Below are 17,658 nucleotides of genomic sequence, written 5' to 3' on the forward strand. Positions count from 1 at the left end.
ATACAACTAGCTAGACGTCTATAGAAATCAGAGTTCACATCAATTTTCAACCTGAGTGTTACACTACGGACAAGATCAGTGGCGCGACCGGGAAATCCTTGAAGAACATGAAGAACTCTATGAAGAAGAGAAAAGTGATACAGAGAGCCATTTTGCACACGATAAAGATTTGCTATGTGAAGCTCTCATGAAATACGGATACCCAGATCTTGCAAGACGAAGCAATCCTTGTACCTTATCGTCGATCTTTGCTCAACCGATTCCTGTTCCTGCTTTCTACATTTTTTGATACGCTTGCAGCAATCTCGCGCCCCCTTATGGTTCGTTCCACGAGCAGTCGCTGTAAACATGCCGACCGCTTCTGGGGACGGAGTGACCCAGCCACCTAGCCAATGTGCCTTGCGTTTTGGCGTCTCGAGTCTGGTCCATTGGCAAAATGATCCACCGATACCCGATGCCTTCCAGGTCACATACAAAGCTATACGGTTCGTGCATGTACAAAAAGATTCATAAGACGCACAAGCGATGTCCAGCCAACATTGCATGGTAAAGGCGCCATGTCATGTAGAGACTACTGACTCGACAAGATGAGCTGCTGGACTTCAACCCATGGGAACTCCCCTCCGAAAAAACTGGCCCAAGCTAGCGGATGATTTCTGCTCCGAAATCGACCGCTGCGTAGAAGCCTCACTGCCCAGCCTCCTGACCGCTCGACACTAGAGTAGACGCATACTGGTGACACGTTAGCTACATACAAAACATAACCGTCAACCTATCCAAACATACATATTTACTGATGCTCTTTATCAGCACATGCCCCAGAACCTCCCAAGGGAACACCTTGATGGCTATTATGAGTATGCGCGGCATGGGATTCGGGAATTTCATGATAACGTTGAAAAACTTCTCAGTGTCCCCGCTCTTGGAAATCGTGGTCGGCTTGAAATTTTCTAAGTTTCGGCGAATGCGGTCCTTCTGTTCCTTCGACATCCGTACCCCTAGTAGAAACTCGAGAAGGACAAAAATGTCCGTGCTAGTGATATAGCACCCGCCCTTCTCTTCCCACAGTATACAGCTGACGCAACCACTATTCAAGTAGTGTTCTGGTGACACCGGCCCAAAGGATGTGGTTATCGTGGCCCCTGACTGGCTTCTTCGGAATTGGACCAGCCGCCGTCTAGCATCTAACTCGTCCTGGCTCCAGTGCTTGGCCATCTCTTCAAGGCCCTCTTTGATGTCCAGTTCCGGGCATGAGGCCTGAGACTGCGCATACGCCGAAGTGGCCTCATCAGAAGAGGGTACGACCGGGATTCTGGCCTGAGTAGCCGCAAGAGAGGCTTGCCATCAACCACACGGGGAGTCGCACATCGAAGCCACTTTACAGTTCCGGCCAATGATGGCGGCAACTGAAGGCATTCTCTTGAGGCGAGGCCGGTGCGGCAAGGATCAAAATTCGAGAACCTAGTATGGCGTTGACCTTTCATAGAGCCAGCTGGGCAGAGCACCGACATGGTAATGACGCATGATGAGGCCAAGCACATCGCGCCACAGCGCCACGAATTACCCCTCCACAATGTTCCAGGCCGCCCGCTCGTGCACGGATCGGGTGTCTGTGGCTGCACAATCGGCAGCTAAGCGAAGGCTTCAGCCTTGAGCAGGACGACATTTCCTTGTCGAGCCCTTGAAGTACACGACGTCCACAAAAGCCATCAACCATACTGCAGGGGCAGAAAGATTCGATTCGCATCGGTTTCACGTATCCAAGCGTCGAAGAGGAAGGGCATGAAACATTTATTGAGCCTCTGCGCACAAGTCACGTGGTAGACTTGGCTTAACCCCACCAAACAGCTGGCCGAAACGCCAAGCCAACTGGCAACGACATATCTTGCTTGCTCTTGGCCGCAATACTGTCAAGTCTAACGCCAAGAGACTTGCGCGAACCCTTGCAGAGCTAAGGCAATGTGTCGAAATAGAATGGGCAGCGTTAGAACTATCTAATACTGCTAGGTATGTCGGGAATATGAATGAACGCTGTCAAGCTGTGATAAATGCAAAAGGAGGCTATACAAAATGGTGAATGTACTAAGTAAATGTCAACAATACCATTCACAGTAGAATTAAGGATATATCTCTACCTAGAAAAGTGTTGTCTTAGGAGCTCCCCGGTATAGCCGATATACTCGGCTAGATAGATACGTGTTTAGTAGCTCTAGGAGGGAACAGGTGCCTGAGAAGATGTCTAAGGACCACACCACCTTCCTCCGAATCCTTGTGGAACGTGTTTTTGAAAATCCTGCCACTTTGTCGACTATATACGCTCAGTTCTCGTACCGTTCGAAAGATCCGGACTCGCTTGCCGTTTGCCTCTCCCCCACTCCGCCCCCAATGGATCAAGTCAATCATATTGATGTGACAATTACGCACAGCCTATCACTCGAGTTAGCATCTATAGATTCGCCCTAGGTGTGCGTACTAGGCGGTTACCTTCTTACATCTCTTACATGTCGTTGGGAGCGGATTGATCCCTATAGCACGACATAAAGAGTGCCACGCCGTTAGGTCATCTTCCGCACCGTACCAGAGGTCAAATTCTTGCCTAAGAGCGCTTTGGTATGTTTCCCAAATTTCGTTGCTTTCTGGACTTCCCGGAAGCCAGTTCAGGTGCTTTTGTAGATGTTTGTAGGACGTAGAGGGTGGCAGGGAAGAGTCGTATTTGAATGAGGAAAAGGACTCGAAGAACCGATCGATCGGGCTGCCACTGCGTGTAAGTGTAGGACTATTCGGCTTTGACGCAGGAGTGGGTTTCTTGGGATGAGCTAGCGCGTACTCCTCTTCTGTCAGGCCATAAGTTGTGAATGAATTCGTTATGCCGTTATTGACTAGACGTATAGTATTGTCGGAGAGGCGGGTAATTAGGCGTTTTATGTGGTCGTCCTCGACAAGGTGGTACGGGCCGTCAGCAATTGGCATGGATATGTAGCAAATGTTGCACGTCCATATCGACGACATAACGGATAGCAAGAAGTTCACAGAGGATTTCCGAGTTTTTTGTTTGATGAATTTGGTTGCACTCAGCTATGCAGACTTGTCGCCCTAATTGAAAGCGGAATTTTGAATGTTACACAAAGGTCGTCATACATACCCCGCAAAAGAAAAAGCATCTCACAGTGATTTCATGTTGCCAGAAGAAACTTATCACGGCGTATGGTCCCGCAATTTCACTAGTTTAAAGGGGAGCGCTACTCGTACACCCCCTTTTCACTACACGTACACCCCCTAATCGCTACACGTACATCTCCCCTTCTTGGAGCTTTACCACCTCCTGATTGGCTCGGAGCACTGCTCCGTAGCCTCCGATTCGCTCGCTTAACTCGCTCACTAATTCCGAATGCTCTCTCCAAATGCGGCTATGTACAACACAAGCAATTACATTATGCCAATTTGTATAGCCTTATGTACGAGCTCACGTACAAGCTTATATACAAGCTCACGTATAGCCTCACGTACGGCCTTGTATAGCATCACGTACGACCTCACGTACGAGCTTACGTACGGCCTCGTGTATAGCATCACGTACGGCCTTGCGTATATCATCACGTGTAGAGAGACGTAAAGGCGAATGCCCGGAGGAAGCTCCGGGCTCTCCGAGCCAATCAGAAGGTGGTGAAGCGCCAAGAGGGGGGGGGGGTTGTACGTGTAGTGAAAAGGGGGTGTACGAGTAGCGCTCCCCAGTTTAAAAGCTACTGCTTTGCCTTTATAATCTTAAAAATGCCAGTTGCCTATAAGGCTGAGTTTCCGTCCGTCCGCGTATTAGTTATTAATTATAGTTATGACCGGAACAAATCCGGAGCGGACCCACTGCAAGAACTAGAACGGGGCCATGGCCACTATCCCTCCGCAGGACTAAGGAAGTCGAAAGCGAAGCTGTAGAAGAACAGAAATTAAAGTCGATGCTCTACTCACATTGAACCAGACCAAGATGAATATAAATCCAAACCCATTTTCATGCATCCTTTACCGTGACACGTCTATCAGCTTGCGCTTTATCTTCTTAGGCGGTACCGCATCTCCATTAGCGCTCTCCCCCATATTACTTGACGGCGTCATAGGCATATCCAACCGCAATTCTAACCCAGACACTGTCATCGAACTCCGAGACTTCGTCCTTTTTACCTTTTTCTCCGAGCGGTTTGACCAGAACGCAGAAAGGGCTTCCTTGATCGATCTTAACCTTTCCCCCAACGCAAAGTCAAGATAGTTGTGCAGTGTCCTCCACACATCCAGTAGGTCGTCCAGCTTGCCCATGCGCGCCATTTCTACCTCCTCCATCCGGAAGTATACCTCACCGTTTTCTAGGTCCACTTCCCGCCAGTGTATCCAAAGTATGATTGTGTAACCTTCCGTCGTCAAGGAGAAATGACACGTCTCGAGATGCGTGGGGGTGCGATTGGGGTACGCAAGCGAGTAGAAGTCGTGCATGTAGTTGACGATAAGGGCCCCGTCGCGTGCGGCTTGGAGGGAGGCGTGGACCTGGTTTTCGCCAAAGATGGCGGCCTTCCACTGAGCGGTGAGAAAAGGAAAGTGTGTATCGGCGTTCTGGACAACGTTGTGCCTGCGGGTGGAGTGAGCTCAGGAAACCGTATGAGGAAGGGAGAGTGACATACCAGTCAGCCATGTCATCCTCCTCGTGGGTAAACGGCATAGCGAATGCCGGTGTGTGTGTTGTCGCCTCTGTGGCCGTGATATATCCGATGCAGCTGTCTGGCTGTGGTCGCGCGAGGGAGCCCCATAGCTCCGGGACGGTTACACGCGGCGGCGTAGGAAGATAGTCTTTGATTAGATTCACCTGGTCCTTTAGTGTCACGCCCTTAATCCCACCAGAGTAGCCCTCGCCCCGGAAAAGGATGTGCTCCTCAATCATCTTCCGGGCTGTGATCTCATTTTCCACCGACGCCGCCCTCCTGGTGTGTATAACTGCTTGTGCGTGGGGCGAAGGCTCCTGCTGACGGCTTCGCTTGAGTGTCTTCACCAAGTCCGCAAGCGCCTCTGGGAGCGCAATCCCTTTGTCTACAGTTATGTTATACCCGGCTAGCTGCTTCTTATCGGTGATGGCGGTGTCTTTTCGCGTCGGGGACGGATTTCGGGGGACAGACATCGGGGAGGACTGTGTGCTGTGTTCAAAAGAGCGAAGGTTCTCTCGTGTGAGGCGCAGAGGGGGAGGGCTGCGGTCGAGGGAGCGGGCTCGTCGACGTTCGGGGGTGTGCGGACTCGAGCTGCGCAGGCGTGGCGGGGTAGGAGGGTCGACGGAGCATGCGCGGCGCTTTCGAGGACGAGGGGACGCAGGAAGACCGCAGGCGAGGTCAATGGAGCAGGGACATCGAGAGCAGTGTTCAATAGATGAGGTGCGTCCTTTCGCATAAGGAGCGGCGGCCTCAATGGCGCAGGCCAGTCGTTTTGCGGGTCGAGTCGCCTCAGGCGCCGTCGCTGGGCTGCTGGCGGAGCTGGTCGAGCGCGCACGCTTTCCCAGCATGAGAGGATGGATGTAACGCGAAGTATGCGCAGGAATAACAGGAGATGCAGCGCTGGCGAGGCGGAAGATGGTGACGACTGGCGGGCGTGATGGGCTGTTGGTGTTGTTATGAAACAAATCGGCCGTTGGGGCTGGGCAAGACGCCAAGTCACGTGATTATTGCAACAGCCACATTAGCCACAGGAGCGCTTGTGCATGTACTGGACCTACAGTCAGAGCTCACGTGTGTGCGCCGTAGAGTATGGGCCGTTACCATGCGCCAGCTGATATATCCAGCCTCTCCGCCTGCTCGAGCCCAGAAACCAACTAGCTTAGGTTAGTTGAGTCGCTTGTTCTCACCTCGCCAGTTCAGGACAAAGATGCTAGTAATCATGGGTTGAGTCTGGCTAACTAGGGCCTGTTTTGGCTCCTACAGTGGGTCTCGATCTAGTGCAGGATGCTCAGAGTATTGACTGCCTCCCGGTGGAGGACACGACGGTGGGGTGGGAAAGAGGAGGTTGGCGGCAGCTGACGGCAGATTGTGGGGGAAGTTTGCTAGACGGGTGGGTGTAATTAATGGATATGGTCTATTTTACGCGGACACGTGACCGCGATAGGAGAACGAAAACTCCGCATCGTCCGCAGGCCTCAACTCCGCATCAGCCTTCGTATAGAGTTGTTCGAGCCTCCATCGCCACGATATCTCACGCAGCAGTAGAGCCTTGTTTCTACCCGCCCACCATCCCTTTGTCTTTGTATCTACATAGCTAGTTGCCTCACTATATAGAGTGCGTTAGGAGGTCTCCTTCGGTGCGTGCGTACAGCTGAGCAACCTCACGGTTTGCATTGACCGGCTGCGGCTCGTGCGAGGCCTTGGCGGCCTCGCCGATGCGCCCTCAACACCATGAGCTTGCTCTACAGCTGGCTGGCACGGCCTACGGAGGCTTCTGTTGCCCAATCCATACACAGTTCAACATCTGCATGCAGCCGGTGCACTGTGCACGGCCGGCTAGCTTGGCTAGGATAGCCAAACTAGCCGGGCGGCCCCCTCTGCTGAGTGAGAGCGTGGAAATAGATTGGCCGCCATGATGGCGCTCGTCGCCGGTGACGTTGAGAAGTACCCCGCCGCAGGCGTGCTCCAAGCGTGCCGGAGAGTGCTCGAGAGGGAGCAGCGTTAGTAAGCATGCTTCTCGCGCGGAAGGATGGACAACTGGATTGCTACAGAACTCATGAGCTGCGTCAGGAAAGGGAGCTCACTCGCCACCGCGTTGAGTAGTCGCGCATGGTGAGGCGGCTCTCAGATCAGGCTGAACTGCTGTTCCGTTCGACAATTCGGGTCGACGCGGAGCTGGAGGTGAAACTGGAGGCGAAAGGTATTCGTGAGGCTTTGACACCTTCTTCTGGGATAGTTAGCAATTGTATGTAGGCTGGTGTCGCTTTATGCTTACCTTCTGAAAGTGGTTCCTACGTTGCTCCGAGCGGCCAAGGCTGAAACCGCTGTTTTTGACGCTCTGGTGACTAAGATCACCAACCCTACTCGAGAACCCGGTGTTACCTACGTCAAACATCACGAGACCACTGAAGTAATTCCTCCCAACACTAGTTCTGCTCTTGGCAGTCTAGGGAATGCAAATAGTTAGCGTACCGTGCCTACCTGTCATTTGCAGCTACAGAACACTAACTGTGCACAGAGAACCCAATTGTTTTGGATGAGCCCTCTGCACGTCGTTCCGCTGTAAGCCACCCTGCCTCCTTCCACGAGTTCACGCCGTCTGACATAGCCTAGATAGCCCAATTGAAGTTCTCAGCGATCCCATAACACAACGTAGTCGGAAGCGCAGACACAGTTCTAATGGTGGCGACGGTCGACACAAGTTTCCGAAGTCGGTCAGAACTTTATCAGTGTTCTCAGTCTCCGTTCGTCCCATGGACGCAGGCGAATTTGCACATCCCTGACTAATGAAGGTTTTATTTGTGGTCAATTTCATAGAGTGTTCGGTCATTGTAGATTCTTCCCGAGGTCACACTTTAATGAAACGCTATTAGCTCCTTGTTTTCATGATTCATCCAGGTATTAGGAGTGTCACCATAAACACCTCGTTCACCCAACAAGCAGCTTCAAAAAGGCCGAGAAAAACGGCGACAAAGTAGAAGCGCTGTACGAAACAATCCCTCTCAAATTTCAATCAACTTCTTCGCGATCTCGGAATGGCCAACCTGTCCGGAACGCTTGCATATCTTCCTCGTCCCCTTCACATTGTAGTCGAATCTCTTCTTTCAGGTCTGCAAGCTTCTTCTTTGCTTCCTCATAATACTCATTTCGGACCCACCCTTCCTCGGTCATATTACAGACACTCTTCCTCCACTGCTCCGCGGCGACGCTCATCTTCAGCCAGCTGTCCTCATTCTCTGCGAATTCGTCTAGTTCAGTTTGATCAAACTGTACCGGGCACTTAATATCCTCAACATCGGGCAAGTGCTCCCAGAACTGGGCCGCGCGTACGATAGCTCCTTTAAGGGTTATGAGATTGCCTTCCCACTGACGGCCGGCCCTATCCACGAGCATCTGGCGACCGAGAAGAAGGGGCTCCCGTAGGGCCGCGATGTGGTGCTAGTTGAAGTGGCCGTTGAGCACACGGTAACCGAAGAAGAGGAGACGCCGGCGATAGAGCTCGCGCGCTGCCACTTTCTCTTCCTCTTGCAAGGATGCCAAGTCCTCCGGAAGCTTAGGTTCTACTAACTCGGGGGAAAGCTCATCGTCTGGATTGTCGAATGCGCGGGGATAGCCAGCGGCGAGGAGCTGTGGCTGGATGATGGCGTGCTGCCAATCGATAAGACATGAAACCCGACCTGTCTCGGGTGTTACGAATATGTTACCGAGGGTGAGATCAGGGTGACGAAGAGTAGGCTGGTTAAAGGGGTGTGCGGGATCTTTCGGCAGCAGGTGTGGTGTCATCAACTGGTAGCACTCTAAAAGCTTGAGATAGTCCTCTGGACGTTGAACTCCCAGTCCCAAATCGTTGTGGGGGAAGTCGGGTTCCATCGATTTGCCGTAACGCTGCGTCCAGTCTATCTCTTTTTGGGCTATCGATTGAAGATATTCAACGTGATTTTTCCATGGTCCACGGTTCAACTTTAGCCCAGCTCTTCTACCGTACCAGAACATATAGTCGGCAATGGGCCCGATGCAAAATTGATTTGCTTCTGTAGCATGTTCTTCTGTGTACAGTGGAGCCTGTAGACTAGATGGAATGTCTTTTTTGAAGTACAAGCTACCTGTGGCGCTGAAAGGAATCTCGAACAGTTTTTTTTCAAGTTCAACGAAGCTATGCCCAAGTCTTCGTATCTCATGGTCTTGGAGGTCCACCCATTTGGATGCGAGGCAAACCCCGGGAGCTTTCTCCATAAGGATATATTCGGTACCGACAGGATTCTCCAACATTGTGGAGTAGCTATATACTTCCGGGACAGGTATGCCTTTCAAGCGAAGGAGCGTAAGAGTGGCGGCCTCGCTAGCGGTGGCGAAATATTCTGGTCGGGCTATGTGGTATGGGATCTTGGCGATCATTTCGAAACCGTCCTGCAACTCGAGGACAAAGACTCGATTAAACCCTCCCTCGGCTAGCTTTTTCGTGCTGACAACCTTGCCATGTTTGTTGCCAACGGAGGCTTCGGCTGCACGTTGCACAGCTTCGACGTTGAACTTAACATGACGTTCCTTCAACCTCACGTCCTCGTTGAACAAATATCGACCAGAGGTGTACGAGGACAAGGATACGTTACCGGAAGTATCTACGGAGGCCAAATCAGTGAACAGTCGTCAGTGAGCTATAGCAAAGCATTATTCACCCAATTCGCGTGCCAAAGTCTGAGGTGCTTCTCGTGGTATGGTGGTTGACAATGATCTTCGGGCTGCGAAGCGAACGGAGGGGTTGATCGAAAGAGCATATAAGCGGGAAGCCGATCGGGCAATGCATTTTGTTGACATTATCGACGATGATTGTGGACGAGGCGACACGCGCTGAGTTGCGCCCGAGTACCAAGGCACTTGGATCTCGGTTCGCTATGACAATGGAAACTTGAAGCCTATATATACCGGAGCACCTAGCATGTTGGCCATGTGGAGCGCACATGTAAAGAGATGCTCGCCACATGAGCCCGTACGGGCGACCATCGTCTACGGGCGCTTTGAAAATGCGGGTGATATTCGTGCATCAGTCATCCTGACCAGCCGCCGAGCCGCATGCACCGCCTACGCACTCCAACCGCCCGCATCTTCGAGACGCCCGTACCGGGCGTCTAGCCGTGGGGATGCCCAAAGAATACGGGAATGGCTCCCGTACGGAGGCCTAGAGAATGCGGGAGCTCACTGAAGGCTCGGTGCTATGACGAAGTGTTAATCGCGCCTGTTCGGGGTTCAGCGGGAGTCCTCCATCCTCACCTCTCTTCATCTTGTCTTGCCTGCTACGAAGCGCTCCGTCATCGCCCTGCCGCGAACTCGCAATATAATCCGTCTGCCCGTTCACATCCGCTTTTTCGCTTCGGTTTATAATATCCTCTCTCAGAGGTTGCCTACTATTAAATCAATTTACCGCAGTCGACCCCTCCGCTCAAATCAACCTTGTGTCTCGCGATCGCAAGTCTTCAATCCTGAATGCACAATTGAGGCTCTCACCTGTGATATGTGATTGTAATTGCGCCAGAGGGCAGTAGGACGGTCCAACTGCTACGAGACTACAGGCACTCTCCAATAGCTCGACTTGACAAAGCTAAGCCGGTTATGGGCTCGACGGTGAGTACTTGCACAATGGCTCAAGAAAAGAACGGTACACCCAAATAGTATTAGCCTAGCCAACTGAAGGGAATTTTCACGTCAATGAACGTTTAGCTTTGAGCCGTGCGGCATGGAAGATTTGGCCTTCGGCAGCAACGTGCAAGGAGTGTGGATGTACTAGCCATCTCGTGGTTTTTGCGATTGGGAGACGTTGCGATTTGACGGCCCGATCTTGCGCCGTCCTAGAAGCCCCAGGAAGCGTTCGTCTTGGCGTCATTCGCGGGGAAAGCGGTACAGCACTCTGGACACTTAATTGGCAAATCAGTCTGACGGGCATGGATACCCTGTCGTTCTCAGTTCCCCAGGTCTTGAATCTGGTAACGTACATCTAATTTACAATTCTAAATCCGTGCACTTGCCAAGCTTTTTCTTAATGTTCGGAAGCGTAATAACTAGGGTAAACGTAATAACCTGATCACCTACGTTAATCTTACGGAGGTTAATTTATAGGGTGCGGGATATTAAGAATGTGTGCCGAAAGTGGGGGCATGCGGGGAAGAATCGCGGGATCAGAGCTCCTACCACATCGGTTTATAACATCATCACGAGAGCTGGCAATTAATTGAAATGTCCTCCCATTGTGTACACTTATGTTTTAACAGTGAAGAGATGTTGGTTCGGTACCCACCTACTGCTCTCGCCGTTTCCTGGGGTGAGTCGGAGCGGGACGACCGTGACTTCTATCTACCGTTCATCAGAAAACCATTCGAACGTAATCTCCCGAGTTTTGCGGATTAAACTTGCGATACACCTCCACAACCATGGCATTGGTACGATGTTCCCTGACCTCTCTCGCGGGTCTTCCCGCATTTTGTCTACGGCGTGGGGTGTGTCCCGGTGGAACTATTGAGAGTCCCGTTTGGCATTCCTGCCGCCGACTCCGACACGATTACAACTCGATCGCGATCGACTGACTCCTCGCTCGACTCGATGACGGATGCATGAACGAGGTTTAAATTCACTGCCTCGGTAACTAGTGACTTCCGGCATTCTGGCTGACGCGCCATGTCGTCTAGCCAACGTGTCTTACTACAGTGTTTTCAAGTCGTTTTTCGGTCATGTGATCAGATCTGACCAATCAGATCTGGAGCTCCTATCAAGATCTAGTCACGTGACTGAAAGACGACTGAAAACACTGTGGTACCACCTACAACGCTTTCCACGCACGATCGGGCCAGGCACAGGCTTTTGGCCACACTATTGACCACACAGTGTGACAGTGCCACCACTATCACGAGCCGGCCACGCGGCCAAGGCCTGAAGCCGGTGCAGATTCTGGGATGCTCCACTTTCGGGCCAACCTCTGGCGTGTCTCGGAATGCTTAGCAGTGCTTGAGCGTGCTTCAGCTACTTCAAGCTTTGCACAGTCAAAACTTATGGATGCTTGGTACAAGTATTATTCTGTACTTGTTCAAACTTGTTCAAACTCTACCTCTGTACTGCGCTGGCAAACCCCAGCTTTCGTTGTGGTGAGGCTCGCTTCGGCTCACCCTGCCGACGATCAGACGGCCTGGTAGGCTGGTCACATCATATTGCCTTCAAATGAGCAACAATGAGGAATTCGGTTCAAAAAGGAAAGTAGCTCTCAGAGTCCTTATCCCACCAATGAATCGCTACGATGGTACTCGGGCTGCTGTCAGCCCGCCCAGTATTTATCTCATGGCTGTAAACGCAAATGCTGGCACATCTCCCGCGATACCCAAGCTGGGGCTTCTCGACGTCTGTGGCGGACGCCGAACAAGTTGTTGAGGGGATATAATACCCTCCCTGCTGCCGCGAATCTTTCCAGGACATTCTCATCTTCCTTTGCTGTCGTCATGTCGAAGGAAAAATATCCCGATGATATACAGGACGTCGAGGGGAGCGAGCTGCGAAATGTCGATGCCAACCCAATCAAGAGTACACCATGGTGGAAGCTAGGTGGGAAAGACGTTAGCTTTGTTTCCGTTAATGCTGGATATGCAAGAGGCGCAGTTTCAACGTCGAGCTCAGATACGAAGCTTGACACTGCCGAAAATTTGGGCCAACATGTTTGGGAAACTGAAGATGCGAAAGAAATCTACAAGCCCATTAAAGGTTATGAAGGCGCCCATCGGTTCGATCCCTCTTTTCAGTGGGATCCAGCAGAGGAGAAGGCACTTGTCAGAACTGTGAGCCCAGCTTTCCTTTGCTAGTCTTCACTCCTGTCTGGACCTAATATGTGCGACAGCTCGATTGGCGCATCGCGTTACCAGCTTGCATTATGTTTTTTGCCCTTCAACTTGATCGTGGCAATATCACTCAAGCCCTATCCGATACTATGCTGAGTAAGTACTGATTTCTTTGTACATACCGCATTTTCAAAATACTAATTGAATACAGAGGACCTCAAACTCACAACTAACGACTACAACAACGGCCAGACAATCTTCTATTGCTCGTTTTTGTTTGCAGAACTCCCCTCTCAGCTCATCAGCAAGAAGCTGGGACCCGATGTTTGGATTCCAATTCAAATGGTAGCATGGAGCATAGTGGCCGCTAGCCAAGCACGTCTGGATGGTCGTACAACGTTCTACATCACCCGCTTCCTCCTGGGCTTGATCGAAGGAGGTTTCATTCCGGATGTCATCCTGTACCTGTCATACTACTACAAGAATGCCGAGCTCCCCAAACGTTTGTCCTGGTTCTGGACTGCGTACCAGGCCACTTCCATCGTTGGCGCCTTTCTCGCGTTTGGAATCCTCCACCTCCGCCAGCACACAGCTCTTGGAGCAGGGTGGCGCTACCTCTTCGCCATCGAGGGAGCCCTAACAGGGCTCATCGGCATTCTTACCTGGCTCTACCTCCCTGCATCACCGACCCAGACCAGCAGGAAGGGCCTCAAAGGCGCTCTCCGCCCCAAACGCGGCTGGTTCACCGAGCGCGAAGAATACATCCTCGTCACCCGAATCCTCCTCGACGACCCCGGAAAAGCCACCATGCACAACCGCCAAGGCCTCTCCTTCCGCGCCCTCTGGAGCTCCCTGACCGACTTCGACATGTGGCCCATCTACCTCCTCGGCCTCACCTGGCAGGTGCCCATGACGCCGGAGACGACCTACATCACCCTGACCTGCAAAGCCCTCGGCTTCAACACCTTCCAGACCAACCTGCTGACGATCCCGGCGTACGCGCTGTTCATCCTGCAGCTGCTGTTCTGGACGTGGGTCTCGGAGAAGCTGAACCAGCGCATGCTCATCGGCCTGATTTCGCAGATCTGGGTGCTCCCGCTGCTCGTCGCCCTCGAGACCCTGCCGCCCGTCTTCGCGGGCTCCAACTGGGCCAAATGGACCATCACCACTTTGATCATCGGCTACCCCTACGCACATGCGGTCCTGGTGGCGCTCGCCTCGCGCAACGCGGGCACGGTGCGCACGCGCACCGTCGCGTCCTCGCTGTACAACATGGGCGTGCAGACGTCGAATATCATCTCGAGCCAGATCTACCGCACGGACGACAAGCCGTACTACTACAGAGGCAACAAGGTGCTGCTGGGGCTGGTGGCGTGGAATTTCGTGCTGTTCGTGGCGTCGAAGGCGTATTATGTGTGGCGGAATAATATCAGGGATGAGAAGTGGAATGGGATGTCCAGAGAGGAGCGGTTGCATTACCTCAATACGACGCAGGATAAGGGGAATAAGAGGCTTGATTTCCGGTTTGCGAGTTGAGCGTGGCGTTGCTTCGAAGGGTTTGGGAGGACTGACGAGACTCTGCGTGGAGGTGGTGAGGGATGAAGGAGAGCCGAGAATTGGACGCTGTGATGAGGGCGTCCTGCTGCTGTTTGTGCCTTGGGAGCCGCTTGGTTATGTGCGGGAGGAGGGTGGCGAGCATATTGTAGTGGCGTCACTTAATGATAACGAGATGAAATGCCTGGAAAGGGCTTGAGTCTTTTTGTAGAAGATGATGCCTTTTATGGCGGCGTTTGCGCTTGTTACGGCGGGATTGTGACAAAGAGATTTAGAACCAGTAGAAGTTTTTCGTCGCCTTGAGCTGACATTGTCTTTTGCAGGCCCTCTACCCATTTTGAGTGCCGTTCGATGTGATTGAGCTATTCAAGGCTACCCTCCTCGGTATAGCTCCAGCCGTTCTCTGTAGGGCCTAACGTACAGTCACTTAGTCCAGATGTTTCCACATCGTGTTTAAGGAGTATAATCGCGAAAGCGAACAAATGTGGTTCAGGTAAAGCGCTAAATTCATAGCCCCTTCCTGGCTATTGGCTTCCTCAGCAGCTTCCTCGCTAGCTTCCTCACCATCATCAATGCAACAGCTTTCGGCCCCACATTTGGTTTTGATTTGTTTTCCATCCGACTGCAGCTCAAAGTTTTTAGAGTACCATACCCTTTGCAGTTGATTCGTGGTGTCTTCCTCTAGTGATTGACTTGGACTGGACTGTTTGTGGCCTTTTGTCCACGCGATCCACCAGAAATTACTGTGGAGCTCCTGGCGCACCTGGAGCTCCAGATATGGCTCCAGATATATATCTAATCCAACATAACTATATCTTTTTCTTAGATAAGAAGACTATGAAAGGTTATACGATAGCTATTATATCACGTGTATATCACGTGCCCACCTAATTAGACTAGATCTACGGACCTCCGAGCTTTACAGACGTTAAAACATCACCCTTAACGCCATACATATATGTACATATATACACAACCTTTAGGCTCCAGAATAATCCATAGCTTCAGATCCACGTGGCCTAAATAGAACCTCAGTCCAGTTCAATGCTTTTTTCAAGGGCCTCAATCCCGCTCCAGTCCAGTTCCATCCCTGTCTTCCTCTAGCTTTTATTGTGCAAAACTAGCTACAACAATGCAGAAAAGAGAATCGCGCATCTGATCCGATACGTGTACGTAAGACGGTCCACGAGTCCTATACGGCGCCTCGTCAACTCCAGTGGTTAGCGTTATTGATCGTAAAGGGGCATTTCGTACAATGAAGAATGTGCCGTGCCTTTGCTGTTCTAGGCATAGACAATAGATGGCGCTAACCCCTGGACGTGAGAGCGTGCTATATGCAGCAAGGCGTCCTCCTACCCCTGAGCCTAACGACATTCCAGCCAGACGCCACATCGCTAGCCTCCAGCTGAGCCTCCAGTTGAGCCTCCAGCTGAGCCCAAAACAGGCATGACTGCCACGCGACGCCACGGGTAAATCGTTAATAGTACAAGGGTAAATAAGTTAACATCCGCTTAGGTCATTATAGGATCTGTAACGGGGTGATGGCTTTTCCTCTTAAATTGCTGGTCGGCACCGATTCTTCGCCCTCTTGTCTCGCAGTCTTTCTCCAAACTCTATGTACCCGTTTGCAAGCTCTTGATCGCAGCTGGCGCTCACTTTCCTTCAATATCCCGACCAGTCATAATTCGCAATCCAATTCTCTATCAACGTGCAAGCATCTTCAGTCATGCATTTTCACCTTCCGATCGTGGCACTGAGCCTCTTTGGCCTCGGAATCGATGCACTTCGCGTCTCTACGTCTCACACCAGTTCCTCAACATCCACTACCCGACACGGTACCACTTTGTCTACATCAACGCGCTGCAGCTCTTCCGCACATGCAAAATCCAGCCAACCGGTTTCGAATAATGGCAGATGCGGCGCTGGTTTCGGCGGAACAACTTGTTTGGGTTCGAAATGGGGCAATTGCTGCTCAGATTGTTTCCATTGCGGAAGCACGCCCGAGTACTGCGCTCCCCCCAAATGCCAGCTCGGGTATGGGCTCTGCAACCCGGTATCCTCTTCCAAGTCCTCGTCAACCACGAGGCATAGCACGAGTTCTTCCACGAAGCATAGCACGAGTTCTTCCGCAAAGCATAGCACGAGTTCTTCCGCAAAGCATAGCACGAGTTCTTCTAAGTCCTCGTCAACCACGACGCACAGCACACGTTCTTCACTGATTTCGTCCTCAACCTCGTCAACTCCGAAGGCCAGTACGACTTCCGCTAGCAGTTCGTCGGCGACGAGTAGCACGACCACGACGAGCTCGTCTCTTTCGCCAAGCAGCACGGCTTCGTCAACCTCATCTTCCTCCCAAAGCTCATCTGCTTCCTCGGTCACCCCTTCAGCAAGCAGCAGTACCTCGGTTGCGCCAGCCGCATCTTCCTCTGAAAGCTCCAGCTCCAGCTCCAGCTCCAGCTCCTCGTCCTCCTCGTCCTCGTCTACGTCTTCCTCTAGCCTCTCAACAAGCTCATCCTCATCAACTTCTGACGTAACGCCATCGTCCACCTCCAGCGTAGCCTCAGCAACACCGTCGGTCTGCACCAGCGGCACTCAGTATGTCACTAATGGTGATTTCGAGACCGGTAGCCTGTCGCCGTTCACAGTAGCCAATTACGGAGACTCCGGAGTAACGGTTGCGTACGAGGTGTCGACCGCTGCCGCCGCCAGCGGAGCGTATGGATTCGAAATTGATACTGACGGTCCCGGAGAAGGTGGAAACATTATCCTTACTCAACAACTTACAAACCTGCCATCTGGAACACTTGTCGACTGTTCTATTGATTACCGCGCTTCCGGGGAGTTCGAATACGACACTGAAGTTACAATTACTATTGGTGGCCAGAGTTGCGTCGGCGACTATTTCGGCAATCCAGGCTCTTTCACACCCATTTCCGGGTCGGTTACAACGACCAGTGATAGCCCAACGCTCCAGATTCAGCTGCAGTACCAGGCGGATGCTGAGTGTAGTTTTTTTATTGACAATGTTTCCGTGACTTGCGCATCTTAGTGGTTGTTGCTGTACACAAGAACGTTGCGGCGTAAATTGAGACGTGTAGGGTGCGAATGCAGGCGTCGGGCTCCTGTTTGAGGGAGAGGGCGGGGCGCGTATATATATTTGGCGAGAAGGTGGGGCATCGTGCCAACATCACAAATAATCATGCGGTATTTCAATACAGTATTCTAGAACCTCAAACCATATGCCAAAGGGGCAGTGGTTCCACTAAACCACAAGCTCGTGCATATTCCATACAGAACCTGTAATGTGATTATTGAGTGGCCTTGCAACTTTTCAATATGTATACCCTTTAAATATTACTACCGCAAACCTGCTACAATTAGTTGCGTATCTTTTAACGCTACATACATTGTGAAGCAAGTAGGACATAACATCGGCGTCTTGCAAGAAACGATGGTTAGCAAGTATTGTATTATTCGAGTTGCAGGGATAAGATGTGGGCCGAGATGGGGGTATTATAGGACGATGCGGGGTTTAGTGAAAATTATCGAACTAAACCACTCTCCGTACAGAGGTAGCACATTTCATTACAGGATCTTGTAACGCGATTTGT

The 17,658-nt window shown here is 51.7% G+C and overlaps 6 protein-coding genes across 6 annotated transcripts; 2 read left to right on the forward strand and 4 right to left on the reverse strand.

The window, feature by feature from the left end:
- Positions 1-591: 591 nt before the first annotated feature.
- Positions 592-1,523, reverse strand: BDZ99DRAFT_276956 (uncharacterized protein). Its single transcript, XM_033713955.1, has 2 exons — positions 787-1,523; positions 592-732 (listed from the first exon to the last, which is right to left on the reverse strand). Exons 1-2 carry the CDS (start codon positions 1,213-1,215, stop codon positions 688-690), a joined length of 474 nt encoding a protein of 157 aa, XP_033578483.1. The 5' UTR covers positions 1,216-1,523; the 3' UTR covers positions 592-687.
- Positions 1,524-1,773: 250 nt separating this feature from the next.
- Positions 1,774-3,065, reverse strand: BDZ99DRAFT_413999 (uncharacterized protein). Its single transcript, XM_033716714.1, has 4 exons — positions 2,828-3,065; positions 2,485-2,752; positions 2,136-2,427; positions 1,774-2,082 (listed from the first exon to the last, which is right to left on the reverse strand). The coding sequence occupies exons 1-3, from the start codon at positions 3,007-3,009 to the stop codon at positions 2,185-2,187; spliced, it is 693 nt and encodes a 230-aa protein (XP_033578484.1). The 5' UTR covers positions 3,010-3,065; the 3' UTR covers positions 1,774-2,082; positions 2,136-2,184.
- A 949-nt stretch (positions 3,066-4,014) lies between these two features.
- BDZ99DRAFT_385092 (uncharacterized protein) lies at positions 4,015-5,155 on the reverse strand (the record flags this gene model as incomplete). The annotated part of the gene is made up of 2 exons (XM_033715415.1): positions 4,015-4,612; positions 4,665-5,155. 2 exons carry the CDS (start codon positions 5,153-5,155, stop codon positions 4,015-4,017), a joined length of 1,089 nt encoding a protein of 362 aa, XP_033578485.1.
- A 2,536-nt stretch (positions 5,156-7,691) lies between these two features.
- Positions 7,692-9,683, reverse strand: BDZ99DRAFT_487255 (uncharacterized protein; the record flags this gene model as incomplete). Its single annotated transcript, XM_033722822.1, has 3 exons — positions 7,692-8,120; positions 8,196-9,301; positions 9,641-9,683. 3 exons carry the CDS (start codon positions 9,681-9,683, stop codon positions 7,692-7,694), a joined length of 1,578 nt encoding a protein of 525 aa, XP_033578486.1.
- A 2,075-nt stretch (positions 9,684-11,758) lies between these two features.
- Positions 11,759-14,331, forward strand: BDZ99DRAFT_414004 (phthalate transporter). The gene is made up of 3 exons (XM_033716715.1): positions 11,759-12,493; positions 12,553-12,649; positions 12,705-14,331. The coding sequence occupies exons 1-3, from the start codon at positions 12,161-12,163 to the stop codon at positions 14,027-14,029; spliced, it is 1,755 nt and encodes a 584-aa protein (XP_033578487.1). The 5' UTR covers positions 11,759-12,160; the 3' UTR covers positions 14,030-14,331.
- A 1,577-nt stretch (positions 14,332-15,908) lies between these two features.
- On the forward strand, positions 15,909-16,097 carry BDZ99DRAFT_359085 (uncharacterized protein; the record flags this gene model as incomplete). Its single annotated transcript, XM_033714654.1, has 1 exon — positions 15,909-16,097. A coding segment is annotated over one exon (189 nt), but the record flags the coding sequence as incomplete, so codon positions are not given.
- Positions 16,098-17,658: the final 1,561 nt, after the last annotated feature.

Source organism: Mytilinidion resinicola (genome assembly GCF_010093595.1).
Source record: "Mytilinidion resinicola strain CBS 304.34 unplaced genomic scaffold BDZ99scaffold_7, whole genome shotgun sequence".
NCBI lineage: Eukaryota > Fungi > Ascomycota > Dothideomycetes > Mytilinidiales > Mytilinidiaceae > Mytilinidion > Mytilinidion resinicola.

Bases quoted from the DNA above. Each gene is read 5' to 3' on its own strand.
- BDZ99DRAFT_414004 (XM_033716715.1), top strand. From the start codon at position 12,161: ATGTCGAAGGAAAAATATCCCGATGATATACAGGACGTCGAGGGGAGC. The intron at 12,494-12,552 runs GTGAGCCCAGCT...TATGTGCGACAG, and splicing joins AGAAGGCACTTGTCAGAACT to CTCGATTGGCGCATCGCGTT. The intron at 12,650-12,704 runs GTAAGTACTGAT...AATTGAATACAG, and splicing joins CCTATCCGATACTATGCTGA to AGGACCTCAAACTCACAACT.
- BDZ99DRAFT_276956 (XM_033713955.1), bottom strand. From the start codon at position 1,215: ATGGCCAAGCACTGGAGCCAGGACGAGTTAGATGCTAGACGGCGGCTG. The intron at 733-786 runs GTATGTTTGGAT...ACGTGTCACCAG, and splicing joins TAAAGAGCATCAGTAAATAT to TATGCGTCTACTCTAGTGTC.
- BDZ99DRAFT_413999 (XM_033716714.1), bottom strand. From the start codon at position 3,009: ATGTCGTCGATATGGACGTGCAACATTTGCTACATATCCATGCCAATT. The intron at 2,753-2,827 runs GTACGCGCTAGC...ACGCAGTGGCAG, and splicing joins TATGGCCTGACAGAAGAGGA to CCCGATCGATCGGTTCTTCG. The intron at 2,428-2,484 runs GTAACCGCCTAG...CTCGAGTGATAG, and splicing joins CATGTAAGAGATGTAAGAAG to GCTGTGCGTAATTGTCACAT.